This window comes from Danio rerio, chromosome 5 (assembly GCF_049306965.1).
Source record: "Danio rerio strain Tuebingen ecotype United States chromosome 5, GRCz12tu, whole genome shotgun sequence".
In the NCBI taxonomy this organism is placed as follows: Eukaryota; Metazoa; Chordata; class Actinopteri; order Cypriniformes; family Danionidae; genus Danio; species Danio rerio.
In genome coordinates, this window is record NC_133180.1 from 41,913,661 (window position 1) to 41,934,329 (window position 20,669).

The 20,669-nt window shown below is 36.3% G+C and overlaps 1 protein-coding gene across 12 annotated transcripts in view; it reads right to left on the reverse strand.

Annotated features, from left to right (window-relative positions):
* pdzd2 (PDZ domain containing 2) overlaps positions 1–20,669 on the reverse strand; it is a 131,887-nt gene that overhangs the window by 52,267 nt on the left and 58,951 nt on the right. For all 12 annotated transcript variants that reach the window (XR_012406201.1, XR_012406204.1, XR_012406203.1 and 9 more), the window contains one exon: positions 9,563–10,058. Coding sequence is in view for 5 of the 12 variants with exons in the window: in XM_009301708.5 (XP_009299983.2) it covers positions 9,563–10,058 (496 nt within the window). In the remaining 7 variants the exon portion in view is untranslated. The remainder of the gene's footprint in view (positions 1–9,562; positions 10,059–20,669) is intronic.

Sequence of the window (20,669 nt, forward strand, 5' to 3'; positions counted from 1 at the left end):
AAGCACTACACCAGCACCCCACTTACAGCTAAACAACAAATGATTGACAACAGTTCACGTTATTATTAATTCAACTAAACAAAAAAAATGGTTATTGTTGAGGAGATGCAGCCACTGTCTAACATTACTGTAAGAGAAGTTTTGTAATATAGTAAGATTTTTCCTCTTTTGGAAAAGGGTTTAAACATTTGTTAAGGCCAGGTGAAGAAATTTATTCGATGTATAAAGCTCAAATATTTCTTTTGATTTGGGGATGCTCTTTATTATCTGTTCATTTTGCTGTTGAACATTTTAAAGGTTTAAAATCTGTTTTTGCCTTAATATAAATTATTTCATGTTAGTGCTCTTAGGCTTTATAGTAATCTTTACCTCAATGGACAATGACTTTACTCAACTAATAACACAAAAAATTCTAAAGTAGCAATCACATTACTTTAAATGCTTTCATTAAACTGTATATTCAGCATGTATAGCTATAGGCTCAGAAAGCTTGCAAAATATAATTACATTTTTTTAAAGGAAAATGAAAATCAAAATCAAAAGTTATTTAACACATTACTTTCCATAAAAAGTAACTAAGTAAAGCAATTTGTTTAGTTTTGTAATTAGTTATAGCTTTGGTTGTCATTTCTTTTTTTTCTCAAAAGTAAAAAAAGAGAAAATAAGAGCAAAATCACAATTTTCACCTGAATTTTCAATTCAGTTCATTTTTCAATTTTCAATTCAGAATTGTGTACTTTTTATGAAGAGTTTGGTAATTATAATGGTAATTATATGGTAATTATATATCTGCTGTCTGCATTATATGCCAATGGGTGCAAAAGTATGTTATATTTAAAATAGAGCACCAATAGCCTAGTGGTTAAGTGTGTCGACACATAGCAATCCTTCCATTCTCTGCTTCCTATGCTTTCCTGTCTGTGATCTCAATTATCCTATTCTAACAAAGGTGAAAAACCCCTACAAATTAATTATTTAAAAAAACAAACTTTCTTTGTGACTCTCATTTTTATATGAACATGGTTCCATCTCAGTTGAATTGGGATATCAGTTTGGCTCCATGTCTAAACTGTTGAGTATTACTCTTTTTCAGTGTTGAAAATTATTGTGGTAGGAGTGTTAGCCACTTTGCACTTCATAAAATGAAAATAAAAAAGTCATCCCCAACTTCAGAACAGCAGTCTTTGTTTGACTATACAGCAAAGACAGAAAGTGCTTGAGCTTTTTGAGTAACCTGCCTGGAAGAACTCATTACTTTTGCGATTCAGTTTGGTGCCTCTTGTGGCGCAGATGCACACTTCACCTTTAACACTTCTTCCCAGCATGACAGTTGCTTTAGCACACACCTCTGAACTCTCAACATGCTGCCGCTTGTTGAGCTTTCTTCTGAAACTGGTCTCATAAAGGGGCATGTTCTCAAGGAAAGCCTGTCGGCGCAGTGAATCACCAACACCGGATCTCTCCCTGAGATGGTCTGCTGCTTCTCTTCTCACGTTCTCACGCTTTTCCTGTTCGCTGTCAAAATAAGCTTGCATATCCTCCCACTGACATGTTCCCACCCAGCATGCTCATATAGAAATATAATTTTACTAATTAATTGCATGATAACCTTACTTTGTCTATGAAAAGCAGCTTGGAAAAGTATTGAACACAAACAAAAACTCTAAGTGATGTTAGACATTATCTTTATGTCATAAGTTTCCCGTCATCATTTCAGAACTGATTAGTCATCATTGTGTATATTACTAAGAATAATACATTATGATTTATTTTTTGGTATTGTGGTTTGTTGACATACACGTTCTGGTTGAGATATTACATTGCTCCAAGATAATGTGACTCATTTCAGTGGCTCAATAAGGTTTTGTCAGCTGTAAAATTAATATTTATTTGCTTGTAACATTGTGAGGATCTGGCATGCATACAATGGCAACAGTGAAAATTTAATTTTCACTTAAAAAGTTATGTAAGTTACATTTCAGAGACATGCAATCCATTTAGATTTTTTTGTCTGAGTATATTTCTACAGACTGTCAATCTAAGCCTTGGAGTTTTGCAATTGCAGAGTGATTTTAACTGTTTATATTGCATAAGTATATGTGGATTAGATTATATGTGTAGATTTTTTTGTGTTTCTGGGTGACTTTATAAAAATTTGAACAATCTAACATTTCAAGAGTTCACACTTAGCTGATGATTGATTATAAAGCTTGTTTGGCATGCTGTCCCGGAAGAGAACCCTGAGTTCATAAGATCCTCGAGCCAGGGGCTCCCTCCCATTTGCAAGGCGAGAGGGGAGTTTGAGCTCAGGTAGATCTCGAGAACTCCCCTGCTGTAGTAACTGATGAACAGATAGTGATTGCTCTTAAGAAATAAATACTTTATAGGAGCATGTCTATGGTGCTGATTTGGATTAGTCAATTAACTTAAGTTGCATGTTTTTGACGGTGGGAAGAAACCGGGGAACCCAGGGGGAACCCACATAAGCATGGGGAGAATGTGTAAACTCCGCACAGAAACGTCGGCTGGCTTGGTAAGGACTAGAATCAGTGACGTTCTTGCTGTGAGGCAACAGTGCTAACCACTGGGCCAATGTGCCACTAGGGCAGGACAATAATTCAATATCAATATATATCGCAATAGAATTCTTTTCAATAACGTTGATATGAGTTTTTAACTCATTTCCGGTATTTCGATATAAATGTGAATATATATATATATATATATATATATATATATATATATATATATATATATATATATATATATATATGTATATATATATATATATATATATATATACATATATATATATACATATATATATATATATATATATATATATATATATATATATATATATATATATATATATATATATTATATTTATAAGATCTTATACATTGTATCATTTGTCACTGAGTGACGGTCAGTGCTCAGCCGTCAGAAAGAGCGTGATGTACGTCATATTTCATACATAATTGGCACAAACTATTCTTTTTTCAATTTAATTACTATTTATTTTATGTATTTTTTCATTTATTTATTTTCCTTTGTCTCAATCCCTTTATTAATCAGGGGTCGCAACAGCGAAATGTTTTACACAGTCAATGACCCAGTCCTGCGAAACACCGATACACAATCATTTACACACACATTTATACACTACGACCAAATTAGTTAATTCAATTCACTTATAGCACATGTCTTTGGATTGTCTTGTCAATGTCTTGGACTGTTGGCGAAACCTGGAGGAAACCCACACCAACACAAGGAGAACATGCAAACTCCACACAGAAATGCCAACTGGCTCAGCTGGGACTCGAACCAGCAACCGTCTTGTTGTGACGCAACAGTGCAAACCACTGAGCCACCGTGCCGTCCAATGTATTTTTTTGTTTTGTAATTTCATTTTGTTTGTGGAGGAAGGGCTGGGAATAATATTTGTTTCTATTTTCCTGTAAATTTATATAGATTAAATAGGTTTAAAAATGAAGAAATGGATCTAAATGGAAAACAATATAAATTAACAAAGTAACCAACAAAATTAGGGATTTTGGATCGGCCAATGTTAGATTAATTTAAAGCTACTGGGGTATCAGTAATAATATAATAATGGCCAATACTGGTGGTTAATTCATTGCATGAAGTCAATGAGAAGCCCTTCTTTAGAATAATTCAATATTTTGCTCAGAGTACAATCCTTAAATAAAACACAACATAATCTGTATTTCCAAAATCAAACAAAAAGTGCTTCAAGGGTTATTAATGTGCCAATGCTCTTTGGATAAGAGATTTACAAAGAAAAACAACAAAATTAAAAATCCAAGGCACTCAAAAAGTAAATAAAAATAATTAAAAACCTTAACTATTCGTTTATTCATTCATTTTCCTTTCTTTCCTTAGTCCCTTTATTCATCAGACGTTGCCACAGCGGAATGAACCACCAACTTATCCAGCATATGTTTTACACAGCGGAAGCCATTCCAGCTGCAACCAAGTATTGGGAAGGGGAAACACCCATACACACATACACTACGGCCAATTTAGTTTATCCAATTCACCTACAGAGCATGTCTTTGGACTGTGGGGGAAATCGGAGCACCTGGAGGAGAAAAACACAGAAATGCCAACTGGTCGGCACCATTGGTGTAGTGGTTAGTGCGTAAACACATGCATTCTGGTGCTCACAGCGACCCAAGTTTGATTCCTGCCTCGCGGTCCTATGCCGATCCCTCCCCTTTCTATGCTCCCCATGCTTTCCTGTCAATACTCTCTACTGTCCTATACTATAAAAAGTAAAATAAGTAAAAAAATAAATAATTATAAAAAAAGGAAGAACTGACCCAGCCGGGACTCGAAGCAGCAACCTTCTTGCTGCTTCTGGCGACATCGCTACCCACTTTGCCACCTTGTTGCACCTTAACTATTAATTAGTAAATATTGTGTATTTCATGATCACATTCACTTCAATACCTAAAACCAAGTGGGTGCCAATGAACTGTGTAGCTAAATTAAAAATATAACCTACCTTAAGGCCTTCCAGAGCACGCGTTTGTTAAATCCGTGTTTAGAACCTTTTTATTATTATTATAAATAGAAGCTATAAAATTACACATATGGGTTCAGTCTGCTGCCCTTTTAATGTGGCTTTCTGAAAATGGCTTGTTGCAGAATTTCACAGAACCCGCACCTTGTTGGTCTTTGAAATCATGTGTGATTGTTCAAATTCAGCCCCATACAGCTTGTTGGGATGATCCCTCCAAGCCGTTCTTCCAACCACCGACACATGGACACATCTAGAGGAACTCTTATGGTTATTTTGAGTGAGCCACTCAGATTAAGGTTGCAAGACTTACATGCTCTAGGCAACACTAGCGGTCCCGATGGAGAATAAAATCAGAAACATATGCAGTAAAGCCACACTGTGGGGTCCAAACTTCTAATTACAAGATGAGCATCAACCAACCACTCATCCAGCCTCAAAGCAAAGTCAACATATAGTAAGGGAACATTTCAATCTGTGCACTTAAAGGGCGTTTCTCATTTTTGTTTGTTTATTTGTTTATTTAGCTAATTTTTGTGCAGGCATTGTAAGCCGTAATCAGATTAAAGACCTTTTTATGCAGTTTAAATGTGAGCATTAAATTAAACTGTTTAAAGGGTCACGAAACACCAAAACACATTTTTTGAGCTGTTGACAGTCGTATGTGTGTCCCACACTGCTAAAAACACTATTAGGACACCTATATTTCACTAAAAAGTGTAAATTGGTTGTTTTTGCGTTATTTCAAGCAAATTCGTACTTCCGGTTTGAAACGAATTTTTGAAGCTGCGTCACGGTCATGACATAATAGCGTGTGTTCCAGCGTGCAGACTGGGCGTCTATACCAGAGTGTGTCTTATTACGTCTTACAGTGTGATGCATTAATGCATGAGTAAGGCTTGGTTCAAACCAATCAGCGCACTCTATTGTGCAACTTCATTAATATTCATTACTGTCACAGTGTTTAGACGGCAGAGACGCCACATTGTATTGGCAAAACAAGCGTGAAGTGTTGCTTTTATAGCTCAGAGTCACGTGTGGATTAACAGTGTACGTGACGCTCGACAACAATAACTTACGTGTCTAAGGAGGAACATTGTTTACCTGAGAGCTGTTCTCATCTGCAAACGCTGAGATCCGGATTCGCTTGTAGTATTCTCTTCATAAAGACGCGGCTCTAGTAGTTGCTGTTGATTGTCCTGTCTCTACAGATTTGGTAAGTGAGCGACCAGTGCTCTTTGTTTATTCAGTTTGTTTGTATCTAACAAACTATTGCACCGAGTGTAAACATGTTAGCACCACAACCAAACTTTTAACCTTAAACCTGTAGGGTTTTTACCGCATTTAGTGACCGGAATAACACACGCGGCTTTCTGACACTACCTGCCGTGTGCATCTAAGTTTCCGGGAAATGCGGAGGTTTTTTTTTTTCTCTCATTCGCCGTGCGGTATCAAACATTGCATGAAAAATACACGTTTAGAGCAGTTCTTTGGAATCAAATATCTCGTTTGTCGCGAGGGGCATGAATGAACTCCCTGAATGAAACAGCCAAACTGCAGTTAAAGTCCACCATTTAATAATTTGCCAAATAATTCGACTACAGATGTCCATGTAGGTTAAACACCATCACTTTCTACTGTGTGTGTGTATTTTGACTGAAACTCGCGCGTGCCCAAATAGACACTCCCACACCATCCCACTTTTCTTCCTCCGACACTCCCCCCTAAAAAGAGCTGGACACGCCCACTTTTCTGACTTTTTCCAAAGTAGAGGTGTGAAAGCACCCTGCTGAAACGAGGGGGTTTCATGGCCCTTTAATTTATTAGTTTTAAGTGAACTACTAGTGTGACCTTTTTAAAAACTATGGCAAAGTTGTAAAATAATTATTTATGTTATATAATGGGCAATGCACAGATGTATAGAGCAACTGTGAAGTATCCAAATTCAAGTCCCGAAAAAAAAGCCAATGCTGATATGGCTGCCAATTAATTGTGTATCACTAAAACTATCCCTAAACAAAATAATTGCTTTATAATCATTCATTCATTCATTTTCTTTTCAGCTTAGATTCTTTATTAATCAGGGGTCATCACAGCGGAATGAACTGCCAACTTATCCAGCATATGTTTTATGCAGCGGATGCCCTTTTAGCTGCAACCCATCACTGGGAAACACCCATACACTTTCATTTACACTCCTTCACTACGGCCAAGTTAGCTCATTCAATTCACCTATACCTATGCTTTATAATCATTTTAACAGTAATGACAACAGAAACTCAATAATAAATGTATAAAACATCCAAATTACTGTGCCACTGACTATAAACAACATGTATTTATGCATAAAAAGTTTTAAAGAAAAACTGATACTTGTGGCTTATGAACTGTGTAGCTCTGCCTCTTTTCTCTTTGCTCAGAGGAGAACTGGTTGCCCGGCTGAGCCTTGTTCCGCTAGAGGTTTGTTCTCCATTTCCATCTTTTAGTAGAGTTTTGGTTTCTCACCACTGTTGCCATTGGCTTGCTTTGGTTGGTGTCAGTGAAGCTGCCCTTTGGTGGATCTTCCCTCAACATTGATTTGTCTCATCTTTAACAGATTCAGCTCCGAACAAACTAAAACTCTGCCCTGCAACTTGCCTGATATGTTGAATGTGACCCACAAAGTGAAATATGGTTATCTAAAATTTGAATCCTTTTCCTGTTCATCCATATAAAGTGGCTTTGACACATTCTGCTCCACTATACACTGCACATATTTACAGTAGCTTGACTTTAATCTTATTATATAAGACTTAAATAAGACTTATACAGTATCAAAGTCCCTTTAAGGCAAGTCACTTCCCTCAGTGACCATCTTTAGAATGAGTACAGCATGTGAAGAAAACTTTACAAAACTGTTTGCAGAGCTTACAATAAAATGTAACATTTGGAATCATCAGTAAATTTTAAAAAGGTCTTTTAGATTTTGTTTTATGAACGTTTTAATCGTGACGATTGTTTTTTTTCATGGTGCCCAAGCTAATGCTTGCTTGAATAAAATGAGATCACAACACGGCCTCCTTTATGGCTGTTTCTGAAAGACACGATCAGACATCATCTTATCAATCAAGCTATGCAACTACCATAAGATTTAATATTTCTTATGTCTCTGAGACAAGAATTTGCTGAGATTGTTTTGTATTTGTCAACCCTGGAGCGTTCATAACAATGAAGCTGCAGAAACACACGACTGGACCAAGCCCATCCCCCGACTTCCTTCTACATGACAGTGTCCATTTCGACTGTTATAGACCTTTTTCTTGGAACGCAAAATTACCCATTATGCTTTGCGTGTATGCGCAAGGAGAATGCGAAGAACTTCCGGTCGGCAGCTGATGCGTGTAAACAGTCACATTTGGACAGCTTTGAAACCTGCTTTTATCCTCTTTAACTAACACTGTTGTCCATTAGCACCATCTCCTAGACTGATCATTTAAAGAAATGCGATCTATTAGGATGGAAAACAGCTGCTGTGAGGCTTTTTTTCCTCGTTGTCAGACGGCATCTTTTGCAGTTTAAATGAAGCCTTGTCATTTTTCTCTTTATTTCAAATATATAACCAACCCAAACAAATGTAATTCACCAAAATGTTTGACAAACACACGTAGCCTGTACTGTGCCACTGACACACTGATTTAATAACTGTGACAAAGTAAAAATATAGGCTAGTGTCATTTTGAAATGACAGAAAAACACAAACCGTGGTGAATACAACACACGAAATAAAACACAAACCGCCCTCGATTAGAATGAACAGCAAATCAGCCAGCAGAGTATCAATAACAGACTTTTATTGGTCATTTTTGTAAATTGCACGACTTTCATACCTGTTAAGTTTCATGCCAGTACTCTGGTTTGCTCTCTCTCTCTCTCTCTCTCTGTGTGTGTGTGTGTGTGTGTGTGTGTGTGTGTGTGTGTGTTAAAGAGCCACTGAGCTAACAGCTGACAGGCCGGGAACGCACACTGTATTTCTGACGTCAGACACGTGAACTAGGAGAACATTTTTCTCGTATTTCTGACGCGCTTGAACCACATGTGACAGATTATAACGGCTTTAACAGACACATTTCTAAGTTGTGTGTCACAAAAACACTCTGTTATCCATTAAAAACGTTATTGAAACCCATTTTTCGGAGCGCAAATTACCAGTTGTACACACTGTAAACGGAAGTTTTTAGCATTCTACCGGAAGACGATGGTCCCTATGGCGCCCTCCATGCAGCAGCCATGAAAAAGGTCTATAGTTTTCCTCATTTAAAACTATGCATGACATGTATTGTGTAGTTTAATAATAAAATATTTATATAGTGCTTTTCTGGACACTCAAAGTGCTTTACACACATTTGGGAAAAAATCTCCTCATCCACCACCAGAGTGCAGCATCCACCTGGATGACACGACCGCCGCCATATTGCACCAGACCGCACACCACACAGCAGCTGATTGGTGGAGAGGAGACAGAAAGATGAAGTCATTGATGATATGGGATGGTTAGGAGGCCATGACAGACAGAGGTCAGTGCGCAAATTTAGCCAGAACACCGGGGTTAAACCCCTACTCTTTTTCAAAGGACATCCTGGGATTTAACGAGGACCTCGGTTAAGGCATCATCACTTTGCAGTATAGAGTACCCATCAATGTACTGGGGCATTAGGACACACACAGACCGCAGGTTGAGTACCCCCTGCTGGTCTTAATAACACCACTTCCAGCAGCAACCTCGCTTTCCCATGTGGTCTCCCATCCAGGTACTGAGCGAGCGCAGCCCTGTTTAGCTTCAGTGGGCGACCATGTGAGAGTTGCAGAGAGCTAGCTGCCGGTATTATAGTTTTCGCTTATATTCAAGAAAATATGGTAATAAACTTTCAAATCATTAGTAGATTCACGCAATAATTATGCAACTTAAGATTTTTCAAATAACCAGATCTATCCCTGCATAAAAAAAATCTATAATATTCTTAAAGCTTTATTTCTTACCTGACCGGAGGGTTCGCTGCTGATGGACTCAGTTTTGAAGTTTTCTGACATGCGTGAGCGGGATCGGCAGGGTAGGGTGGCTGTGCTGCCCACCCTCATGTGATTGGACATCATCAGCTCAGAGGGGCCTGTGATTGGACTGTCATTGGTCGGAGTGTCCTGAGGGCTGCTGCTCTCTGGGGACGTCACCTCCGCCTCCATGGAGCTGTAGCCATTCTCAAGCTCACAGTCTCGGCTATCTTTACTGTCTTTGCTGTCGCGAGTGAACGACGAGCGGGAGATGACACCAAATTTCCGTGTCCGCTTCCCATTCTGTCCATTGTGTGTGGGGCTTCCTGCTGTCTCAGAGGAGACGCTTCGCCTGTGGTCATTAGAAACATCCACAAAGTTGCCCCCGTTGCTGCCATTGCATGGAGGGAGAGGAGCCTTGCGTTTGATTCTGCGCAACATGATCAGGTAGATGCAGCCTCCATTCCAGCACTGGTCCGCCAAGTAACTGGAAAAGAAGGGGGGGATTAAAAATGTTTATTAAAAAGCTATTACACATCATCACACTGTAAATCAACCAGTTGGACAAAATAAACACTTTTCTTTCATTGTAAAAGGGATTACAAAGCTGTCAAATCATCAAATCATTTACAATCACATGAAATGCACTGATGGATGATCATCTGCATGTTGACGGACCACACCCTGATATTCTGTGTGGAACACTAAAATAATAGTTTTAATAATATCTTGGCCATTCGTTGCAAGTGATTCGAAGTGATTAAAAAAATGGGACTATCAAGATAGTAATATAAATACAAGTACTGTAGTTATTTTAGGCTAAATCTTTTGAATAAAATGTTTCTGTCACACTTTATTTTGATGATCCATTCGTTACATTGCTTCGACATGTCAACTTATTCTTATTCAATTATAAGTGGACTGTTAAGTTGTGGTTAGGGTTAGTGCAAATAGATATATACTTGCAAAGGTCGTTTTTAGTTAAATGTCTGTTGAAAGAGCAGTATCAACAGATATTAAGCAGACAGTCTACTAATATTCAAATGGACCATCAAAATAAAGTGTTGTCTTAGTTTTTTTTTTTAATCAACAGCTCATAACATTCAACCTTACATTAACAGCCTTGTCTTTTTCTTATGTAAAGTGATTGTATGACTTTAATAAATGACATAATATTATATTTTTACATTTTTATTCTTTCTTGTTTCTTTTGTCCCAATATATTATAGCAATAATATTCAAAAATGCAATTAAATGAGCCCATTTTCTTGGGGAAAAAACCCACATCATGGACATTAGGCAAAATACTCCAAACTGTAATCATTTTTTTTCCTTAAAAGTATTTTATTGTAAATGTTAAATATAAAACATGTGATAAAAATAGCTTTTCACTTTTTATTTTTATTTTTTTACACAACAAACAAACAAAACCCATCACACAGATATATATTTATGTTCTATAAAAATATATATTATATTTAATATATATTAATATATTATATTAACATTTAAATAAAACACAAATAAATAATAATATTAAATAAAACATTGTTTACTCTTATACGTAAAAGGAAACAAAAATAAGGAAAAATAAAATAATAACAACAAGGAAACCCAGCAGGCACACAACATCATAAGATGTTAATTTTAGTTTAGATTTAGATCATGACGTCAGTCAGGTGACCAAAATTCAATGTTTAACCTGCGTCTAAGAACAACGTTATTTTGATGTCCAATAACGACGTCAAATTACATTGATATTTGCTTGATTTAGGTTGTGTTGGAAAGTGACCTATATCCAACGTCTGATAGATGTCAAAGTGGTAACGTCTACACAACGTAAAGGTCTAACATGATTAGACGTTGATATTTGGTTGATTTTAGGTTGGACATTGGACACTGACGTTAACCTGATTCTCAAAAATTAAATTTTAAAATCAAAATCCAAGTCCCCACAACATTGGGGTACAACGTCAAAATGACGTCATGTCGCTGTGCCTGCAGGGAAGGTTCTACTCTTCTAAAATAACTGAAGGGTCCATCTTCTTCATGTGAAAATTGTATTCATTTTAATGATATAAAAAGGCATGTAAGAATATACATTTGTTCAAAAGGCAGCACAAATAAAGCACAAATTACTATTGTAATATTAAAAATAGTAAATATTTCTTGAGCATGTATGGCACAAATATGATCATGTGAGGCTGAAAACTGGAAAAAAGGGCTACATACTGTGTGTGTGTGTGTGTCACATAATACAATCACATGAGTTTTAAAAACAGAAGAGAATAACTGACAGATCACTGATATTATTCATTTGTGTGTGTTATACCTTTACCCTGTAGAGTTCAGAAAGCAAACAAAAGAGCTTTGAAATCTGTCATAATTAATGGTTATAGGATTATCTGGGAGTTTCTGAATTAAGGAACGGCACTGATACAAAAAAAGTGCATAGCATGTTTATACCATGTCTAGACAAGTGCAAAAAATCTTGATGGAAGAAACTGATATGCTGATATACTGATAAACAGCACCTCGGGGACTTGTCCTTATAACTCCATGTCAGACAATGCAACCCAAAACTTTCACTGCTGAAAACACTTTCACAGGTTTGTTTTTTTATGACCACCATAGGTTTTCTCTCACGCGATTCTTGTAAAAAAATGCTTAGGCTGACATATTTACAACTGTACACTCAACAATATTCAGCTGGTTGAGGCCCGAAATGTCATTGTACATTAACAAGTTAAAATGATCATAGTTAATCATTTGTGCTGCTTGTTTTCCAAAGTTTGGCTTTAAACGTGCCATATAAAGGATGACCTCAAAGTACAAAACACTAGGGATTTATATAATCTTGAACAGGCTTTTTAAACACCCGTCCTTATATCTTTAAGAGGATAATTTATGATGAAGGTCTATAATCAAATATAAATCACTCTGTAGTTTTAAAGCTGTATAACTTTCTTTCTTCTGTACATATGAAAAACAAAACACTGAGAGATTTCCTAAAATACCTTCTTTCGTGTTTTATTGGAAGTCATACAGGTTTGGAATGACACAGCAATTGATAATTGATGATAGACCTTTGATTTTGAGCGTCTTTTCCCTTTAATACATGAAAAAAGGCCAAATAAATACAATGCTGCTGAACAACAATCTATACATTTAATTGTAGGTCAAAAGAGTGAACACACCTTGAGTTTAACGAACGCCAGTGTTCCAGGGTGAAATGAGCTGACAATGTCCTTCAATACTATGGTAACACTACAACCAGAGTCGCACACAGGTATAATTAACTGAGGCTGAGTGAAACGTTTCCCCAGTTTTCCTAGCTTCCAGTAGTACAAAGGCCTGGGGGAGTGGACTTTCCATGACAATGTGCCTCTGACCAGCCATAGTGACATGCTGATGTGACACAACAACAAAGCATTTGCTTACATCCCCTAAACAGCAAGCTAGACAACAGAGGAGACCCTAATGAAAAACACCAAAATGAAATAAAGCCTTTTAGAGAAAAATTCTGTTAGTGAAAACATCAGTGAAAGCTTGTGGGACTGATTCCCACATGAAACTAAGCTTTGCAGAGGAACAAATGTGGACTGCTGGAAAGGGAGCAAGATATTACACAATAATTGTTTTATCTTGATTAATGTTTTTTTATAAAATCAATGAAAACCAAAATTGAAAACGAAACTGAATTTCGATAATTTGTATAGCACTAGGAGGAATGCTTATTAGGCCTGTCACGATAAGGAATTTTCTGTTGTGCAATATATTGTCACAGAAATAGTTGTGATAAACAATATTATTGTCATTTTGAGGTCATTTCATGCCACTTAATATATAAAGATTATATAACAGAATAACAATGCAAATAGCCATAAACCCTTTAAAATACTTATCATTCTTAACATTATTTAGATTCTATAACTGGATGTTAAAAATGTAAATCTCCTATTGTATATAATATTAAATACCCTATTAAGGAAATGTCCAGTTATAAACTTTGACACCGGTGAGGTAGAACGCCAATGCAAAATGGTTTTAACATTATTTGTGAATTTGTAAACATATATAATGGCAAAAATGATTGAGGTCATCTCTAAGTATTGCAGGGTAAGTTGATATATTGATTATTGTGACAGGTCTAATGCTTATTTGGTCTTAAAATCTTCACACTTAAAAAGATTGGTCACCCAAAACTGAATTGCTTTATGTTATTTGCTCCCCCTCAGTCAATCTATGATTTTTACGCCTTTGCATAACATGACAGTAGGTATTTTAGCTAACGGCTTACAGTCAAAGAAACGTGTTTTTTATGCCATGTTTTTACTACACTTGTAACTATTAGTTTATGTAAAAAAGACAAAGCATTCTTTGGGCTTCAAACATCAAGGAATCACAAAATGTGTTTAATGACATAAGCCGAGTTTCCATTAGGGATGCAACTAATATAGATTTTGGTTGTATGATTATAGTCTGGAGAATAATCACGCTTTTACAGTTATTATTTATTCATTTATTTCAAAACACTACTAGTTTAGAAAATCACATAAACACTCCATATATTTTTAAAGTGTTATTTATTGCTGCTTAGTAACAAGTTAATACAGCACAAAATAATAACAAAAAACAAACAATAGACCATTTCTCTTTGGTTTTAAATAAAAAAGTTTTTGGCATTTAAACATAAGTTATAATTTTACACCACAAATAAACGACACAACAATGAATAAATAAAGAAAAAAAAGAATAATTAGAAAATAGTATGTCTAATGTAAATCTAAGCATCATATTAGCAAAATATTTCCCTTTTAAGGAGAAAAGAATGTAGTCAAAGCTTGTTGAACCTCTGTCTGAAAGGCACTTTTGATCAACTATAATATGAACTTGACTCACTGTGTTTTCGCCATTCTTTCAACTAGATACGCATAGAAAGAGTGCCGCGTGCGCACCGCATGCACATCACTCACAAACTTGTGCACAAAAGAAGCAACATGAGAACGACCCTTTAATACAGGATATATGCAGGAATTCTAAAGGTTATTTCAATACTTTAAGACTTTTTAAAGACCTTCTCAGAATATTTTAAGACCTCATCGCCAATAATCGTTCTAATCAGTACAAAACCTTTAACTTAATAAACAGTTGTTAATAAACAGTTACATAAATCAAAAGAGCACAACTATGCAACAGAACTCAGATAAGCTCAGAAAAAAACAAAGCTTGAAAGAATAAATAACGCGGTTGTTTTCAGCCACTGTTTAAACTCGTCTTTCTCCAACGAGGAGTATGCAAATGTACATTTTCCCATTTTGCCGTCTGTTGTGCTCTATGGTTTCGCTACATGTGGAGAGTGTCACATCACCTGTCACATCACAAATTATGTGACATCACCCGGACAGAGGAGCTTTGCAGGACATGCCCTAGGCCTAGCCCAAGCCAATCACGTAGAGTTAGCATGCTGTTGTTAATATTAGAAGGAAAATAAATATATTTATGCTTTTTGGAGTCAAGCACTTTGGACAATTCTTTAACAAAATTTAAGACCTCATAAAACGCGAGTAATACTTTTTAATACCTTTTAAATGTCTTAATTTTCTCATAATTGATTTATTAACATTTATTACTTTTTTAGACCCAACAGAGATACCCTGCAGACCCCAGCCATAGTTAATCCAGTCTCGGTGTACAATATTGGAACTTTAAATTAGCTCAGTTAGCAAGACTTTGTTTAGTTGCAAAAGTTTCATGCCGTGCAGAAACACAGTGTTGAGAAGCCTTTATGATTAACAAACCATAACAAACTGAGGCATGGTTGATAGTGAAATCGGTTAATCGTTGCATGCCTAGTTTCCATGCACCTATTTTTATGCACATTTTAGAATATGGCATAAAAATTCTTAACAGAAACAGACATGCACAAAAAAAATGGTTTTGATAAAACTTTTATATACTAATAAAAAATGTGCAAAAACTAGGAAGGATTTATTAATGCACTGATTTAATTTCAGTATGTGATTTTGTCAAAAGCCTGTGATTTCGTTTGAACAGATCATGTGATAATAAAAATAGTTGAAATCTGAAAAGCTGTTCTGGTCATCCTAAAATTCCTTAGCCAAAGTCCACCATCAAAGTAATTCGGTAATATAACCCACCAGATCTGTCTTGAGGGATTACATTTTGTTATCTTCTGAAGTGCAAGTCATTTAATATAAAAGAAAAACCACAGTGAATTCTCCTACCGCAGCAAATTCTATTTACCTTTGAGATTTGGCAGCAGTTCATCAGGAAGTGATGATTTTGTCTCTTTGACTCATTGGATGAAAACGGTGCTTTATTTGCAAATGTTTTATGATATATTCCAGTTTTGTGCATATTTCTAATTTGCATCATTGGATAGAAACATAGCTGCAGTCTTTATTCAGTGTTTTGGCTGTTTATTGACACCATATCCAGTGCAATCAGTAAAATAACACGGTACAATACATTCCCCCCTGTTTCATGACATACCTCACTTAAAGTGTTAGTCATAGCCCCTGTGTTTTAGCTCAGATCTTCAGTCAAAATGATGCACTCTGCACTCTGGCCAGCTGCTAATGACAGAGCAGGGTCAACCAAGTATGTTTTTCAGATGATTACAGAGACTGGATATCCAAACATTCCAAATGAATTGGTCGTGAATATATGCTTTTAAATAAACAACATGTTTTGATAACTTCAGTTCTGCTCCTCTCTTGAGATCAGGATCAATGAGGTTTGCAAAGGCAGACACATTAGATCTCCTGGAGCTAAAAACATGCAAGGACTGAAAGAACTGGCAAGTTAAAAATACAACAAAGTGAGGAATTTTCAGGAAATGGCAAGTCGATGAAGATCACAATTCCCCGCAGAAGAACGAAGAGAAGTATGTGTGCAGTATCTGACAGCGAAAGATCAGATGTTTCCAGGTAAGAAAGCACGTCTCTGGAATGTGTTGGTTTGGCACAAAGTCTGAAGTTTCAAAGCAGCTGTGGTCTCATTTCTGCTCAATGAGAGAGAACGGACTTTGGGCCTCAAGTGTTCCTTTATTGAGGCGTCTCTTTTCTTTAGTCATCTACAGTATATGATAATGAAACGTGTCTGACCCATTTCTGTCATGATTTGTTTTCCTCGAGCTTCCCTTTTTGATAAGAACAAAGTTTGTGATGTTTTGGGACTTGAGACAAAAATCGTCCCACATGAAAACGACGGAAAAAAAGGAGAAAATATCTTGACATAAATCAGCTGAATCTATCTTGGCAGAATTCTGCCACGTGTATAATCCAAATCTGCTTTCCTAGATTCTGCTGACAGTCCCAATCTCAGTGCTAGACTGGAGAAGTTACGATGCATTTCAAAAGATGCACAAATCTGACACATTGTTTGACTAGGATGTGTAAAAAATGCGTATTGTAACATGCAACGTCTATTTAGTCCATAAAATCTCCAAAGTGCAACTAATGATGTCCATCTTGATAACACATATCAGATGAAGACAACTGGTAGGCATGTCCTAACGCATCCTGTGTTTTCTTTTGAATACTTGAAATTGCAATGAAACTGAAACATTAACAGATTAGAGCAGAAGAAAAATGTTGGGCCGGGATCTTTTCATTGGTTGTTGATCGCATTTTTTAAGATGTGGGTGTTGCTTTTGATAAAGGAGCCAGATCCCAAAGGGAGTTTTCAGTCAGTTGTGGTCAGGGTTTACGCAGACTAAATAATTGTAAAATTCCAGAATACATCACAAGAGAGAAGTCTATGATTTGACCAGAAGATCCAGTTATGACATTTTGATAAAAAGCTGATTAAAAATGTAAAGGCCAAAAGGAAACTTACAAAAATGAAACATGCATGGATGAACTGAATAAAGGCCCGTGCATACTTCAACTGAACCAAAGAATGTATTGGTGTGATGTCATTTCGAATACAATCAGGTCAAAGCAAAGTTCATTTTAAAAGTTTAAAAAAGCTTGCAGAAAAGATCGACCTTCATTCGTGACCATTACTTTTCTGGTATGTTTGATTTGTTCAGTGTGTCAGGGTCAGACATTCATCAGTAAAATTATAAACACCAAAAAGCTGTTTTACAATAAATGAAAGGACAACTCCAATTTAAGAGGATCATTGCTGCAAAATAAATTTGACATGCCATCTCAACTGTTTTCTCTGCTATACCTTTACTTGTATCTTTAATTTGTTATAGTTGGGAAAGTGTGTAGTACACATTTTAAATATTGATCTAAACAATAAAGTCAGGCATGAGCTTGTGCTGGAAGATTAATCAAATCAATCAAAGAATTTTCATGTGCATTTTTTCGGGGTCGTAGTTCACTGAAAAGTACAGAGACCTGGAAGGAACGTGATGGTTGGGAAATAAAAACAGTGAGAGAAAAAAAAAACTGAGTGATAGGAAAATATATTTAAGTTTTTGCATTCCCTTGCAAAGATGTTTTCCATTCCCTCACAAAACTGTTGTTCCACAAACACTTCCTGTTCATTTTGGGAATCAGTTTATTATACGGAGTGTGTCCATCAGTCTGTGCTTATCCATGCATTCACGGATTCAGAGGTTGAATAGGAAGGGCGATAATCGACAGCTTTAAAAGGAAAGAAAGTGAATACAGACATTTTTTAACTAACTTCAACGTGCTTTCAAGATTAAAAATGAATGAGAAATATGGGAAAATACTTAAATGGGATGACAGAAGGATAGAATGGTAAAATATGGGAGAATCCCCGCAATAACTGCTGGATAAGTAGGCGGTTCATTCCGCTGTGGCGACCCCTGATAAATAAAGAGACCGAGCCGAAAAGAAAGTAAATGAATGAATGAATAATGACATTTAGACAATCAATCTGAGATACTGACAACTGTTCACTTCTCAATGAACTACAGCTCTGCATGAAAATACCACATATAATCTTTTCTCCAAACCAACGTCAGAATGTTAGAAATAAATCCTTCTGCAAGATGATTCTATAGTCATGTGATGATTAAACACATTGAATCAATAAAAGCTTGACTATAAACAAAGACTGACGATATACAAATATGGTTTACTGGCATAACTATGAATGGGGAAAGTTACAATGCTCAGTATGGCTGAAACTGTACGGAAGTCCAGCTTCCCATTGAAATAGCTAATCTTAAGCTAACCTTTATCTCTAGACTTTTTAGCCATGTGGTTTTGTGGTGGAGGTGTCTGTACAGATTTTCTAGTGTAACGACACTAAACGCTGTCGTTTTGGCGACTACTGTGTATCTGCATTAATTTTGACAAGAGAACGGACATCACAGAACACGCCGACACATAGTGTCCTTAGAGTGTCATCCTCCAGTCTTTGCTCAGGTTTTGTCTTTATTCTCCCAGTGTTTATAACTGCTGCATCATCTGGTTACCACTGAAACAGCTGTAAAGGAGATTAGTGTCATTGTGCATACCCAGTAGCTGGAGTAAACTTGAAATTATGTTTTAAATGTAATTAGAGCTTAAGCAACATCAGTAATTGGACAGGTCCCTTCAGATTTGATTGCTGATGAGAAATATGTAATTTAATTGGGAGGTTGATGAGCAGGTTTTGAGATTTCAGGATTTCCCCATTCATTTAAACAGGACAGATTTGGCTAATAAAAATACTGACTTTTCTTGAAAAGGACTTGGGGAACACTGTAGGGACTTTCGGCATTTCCTTCTTCTTCGTGGGGGAGTGTGGTGATTTCACATGAGAGTGCCCTTTGGCCTTTCGAAGAAAAATTACTGTTGATCACACAACTGTGTTTCCCTGACAAGATGTGCATGACAATCACAGATTTTATCAATTGTCTTTGCGATTTCATTTCAAATAATTGCTCTGCTCTTGTATGAGCTGTGTGAAGATGTTAACCAATAGTAAACCACTGCTTGAGCATTTCAATCTTCTTTTGATCTTTGCTTGTGAGTATATTGATGTTTTATGATCAATAATATGCTTTTAGAAAATAAATAGCTGATTGGTTGTGGAGTCTTCCACATGATGTGATGGTGCACATGGCAAAGGTGTATTTATAAATTTATGCTAGAGGAAAGGCAAAAGATGTTGGAAGTGTGTGTCTTTTTCACTCTGATGAAAAGAGGAGAAAAGTTATAGATGTTTCCTTGCAATTTCCTTGTTTTCTGTAGTAAGGGTTTAAAACAAATGTAGTTGTGTAACTTGAAAGTAACTGTAACTTCAAAATGTTTGATTCTGAGAAAAAATTGCTGGTTATACTGTATCTGTACCGCTTTTTGGGTTTGCATATTTCTGTGTTTATTTTTATTTTTGACATTCAGAGTTTGTCTTACATTATAATGACAAAATGATATTCTTTTGAATTATTAATCTGGTGTTTAGTCCATGAATATCAACAGGGATTTAAATTGCATGATAGTGAATAATGGCAATTTTATTCTTGCAGTGAAGTGCCTGCTTAATAAAAGGAAAAGGAGTGTCTGAAGTCTGAACTGAGTAAGTCTGTGGTTCCAAGCGTGATTTATACATGTGATGTCATGAGTTCAGCGAATGTCATTACTTAATCTTTCTAGACCGTTCAACTCATGCCTTGCCAACCCACACATGCTGGATCATGAGCAGAGGGCAACATAAACATTACATTACCACACAATAAAGTGATATAACAAGACACTGTAATGGCTCTCATCAACCTCATATCAATCAAAAGCCATAAACTCCTTTCATTCAGACCACTGATCAAACATTCCAGCCGACTAACAACTGCATCTCTTAGCTGAAATGATGGATGAAAACCACTGAGCAAAATGTAGGGAACGACAAAGTATTAGTGGAGGTAACGAAGGAAGGAAAGAACATTGATGCAGTTGAATGCTTGAAAAAACCTCACTCGCCCTTGTAGCTGTGGCTTGCTATCTCAGCAGGTGTGTGCCATGCACTGATGGAGCTCTCTCAAATGATCGCCCACATCAACGTCCCACTGAGGCAGACACACGTTCATTATGACACCCAAGAGAAACAACTAAAATGAAAAATGAGATAAAAACCTGTCTCTCTAAAGACCTGTCAGGCAAATCAGTGT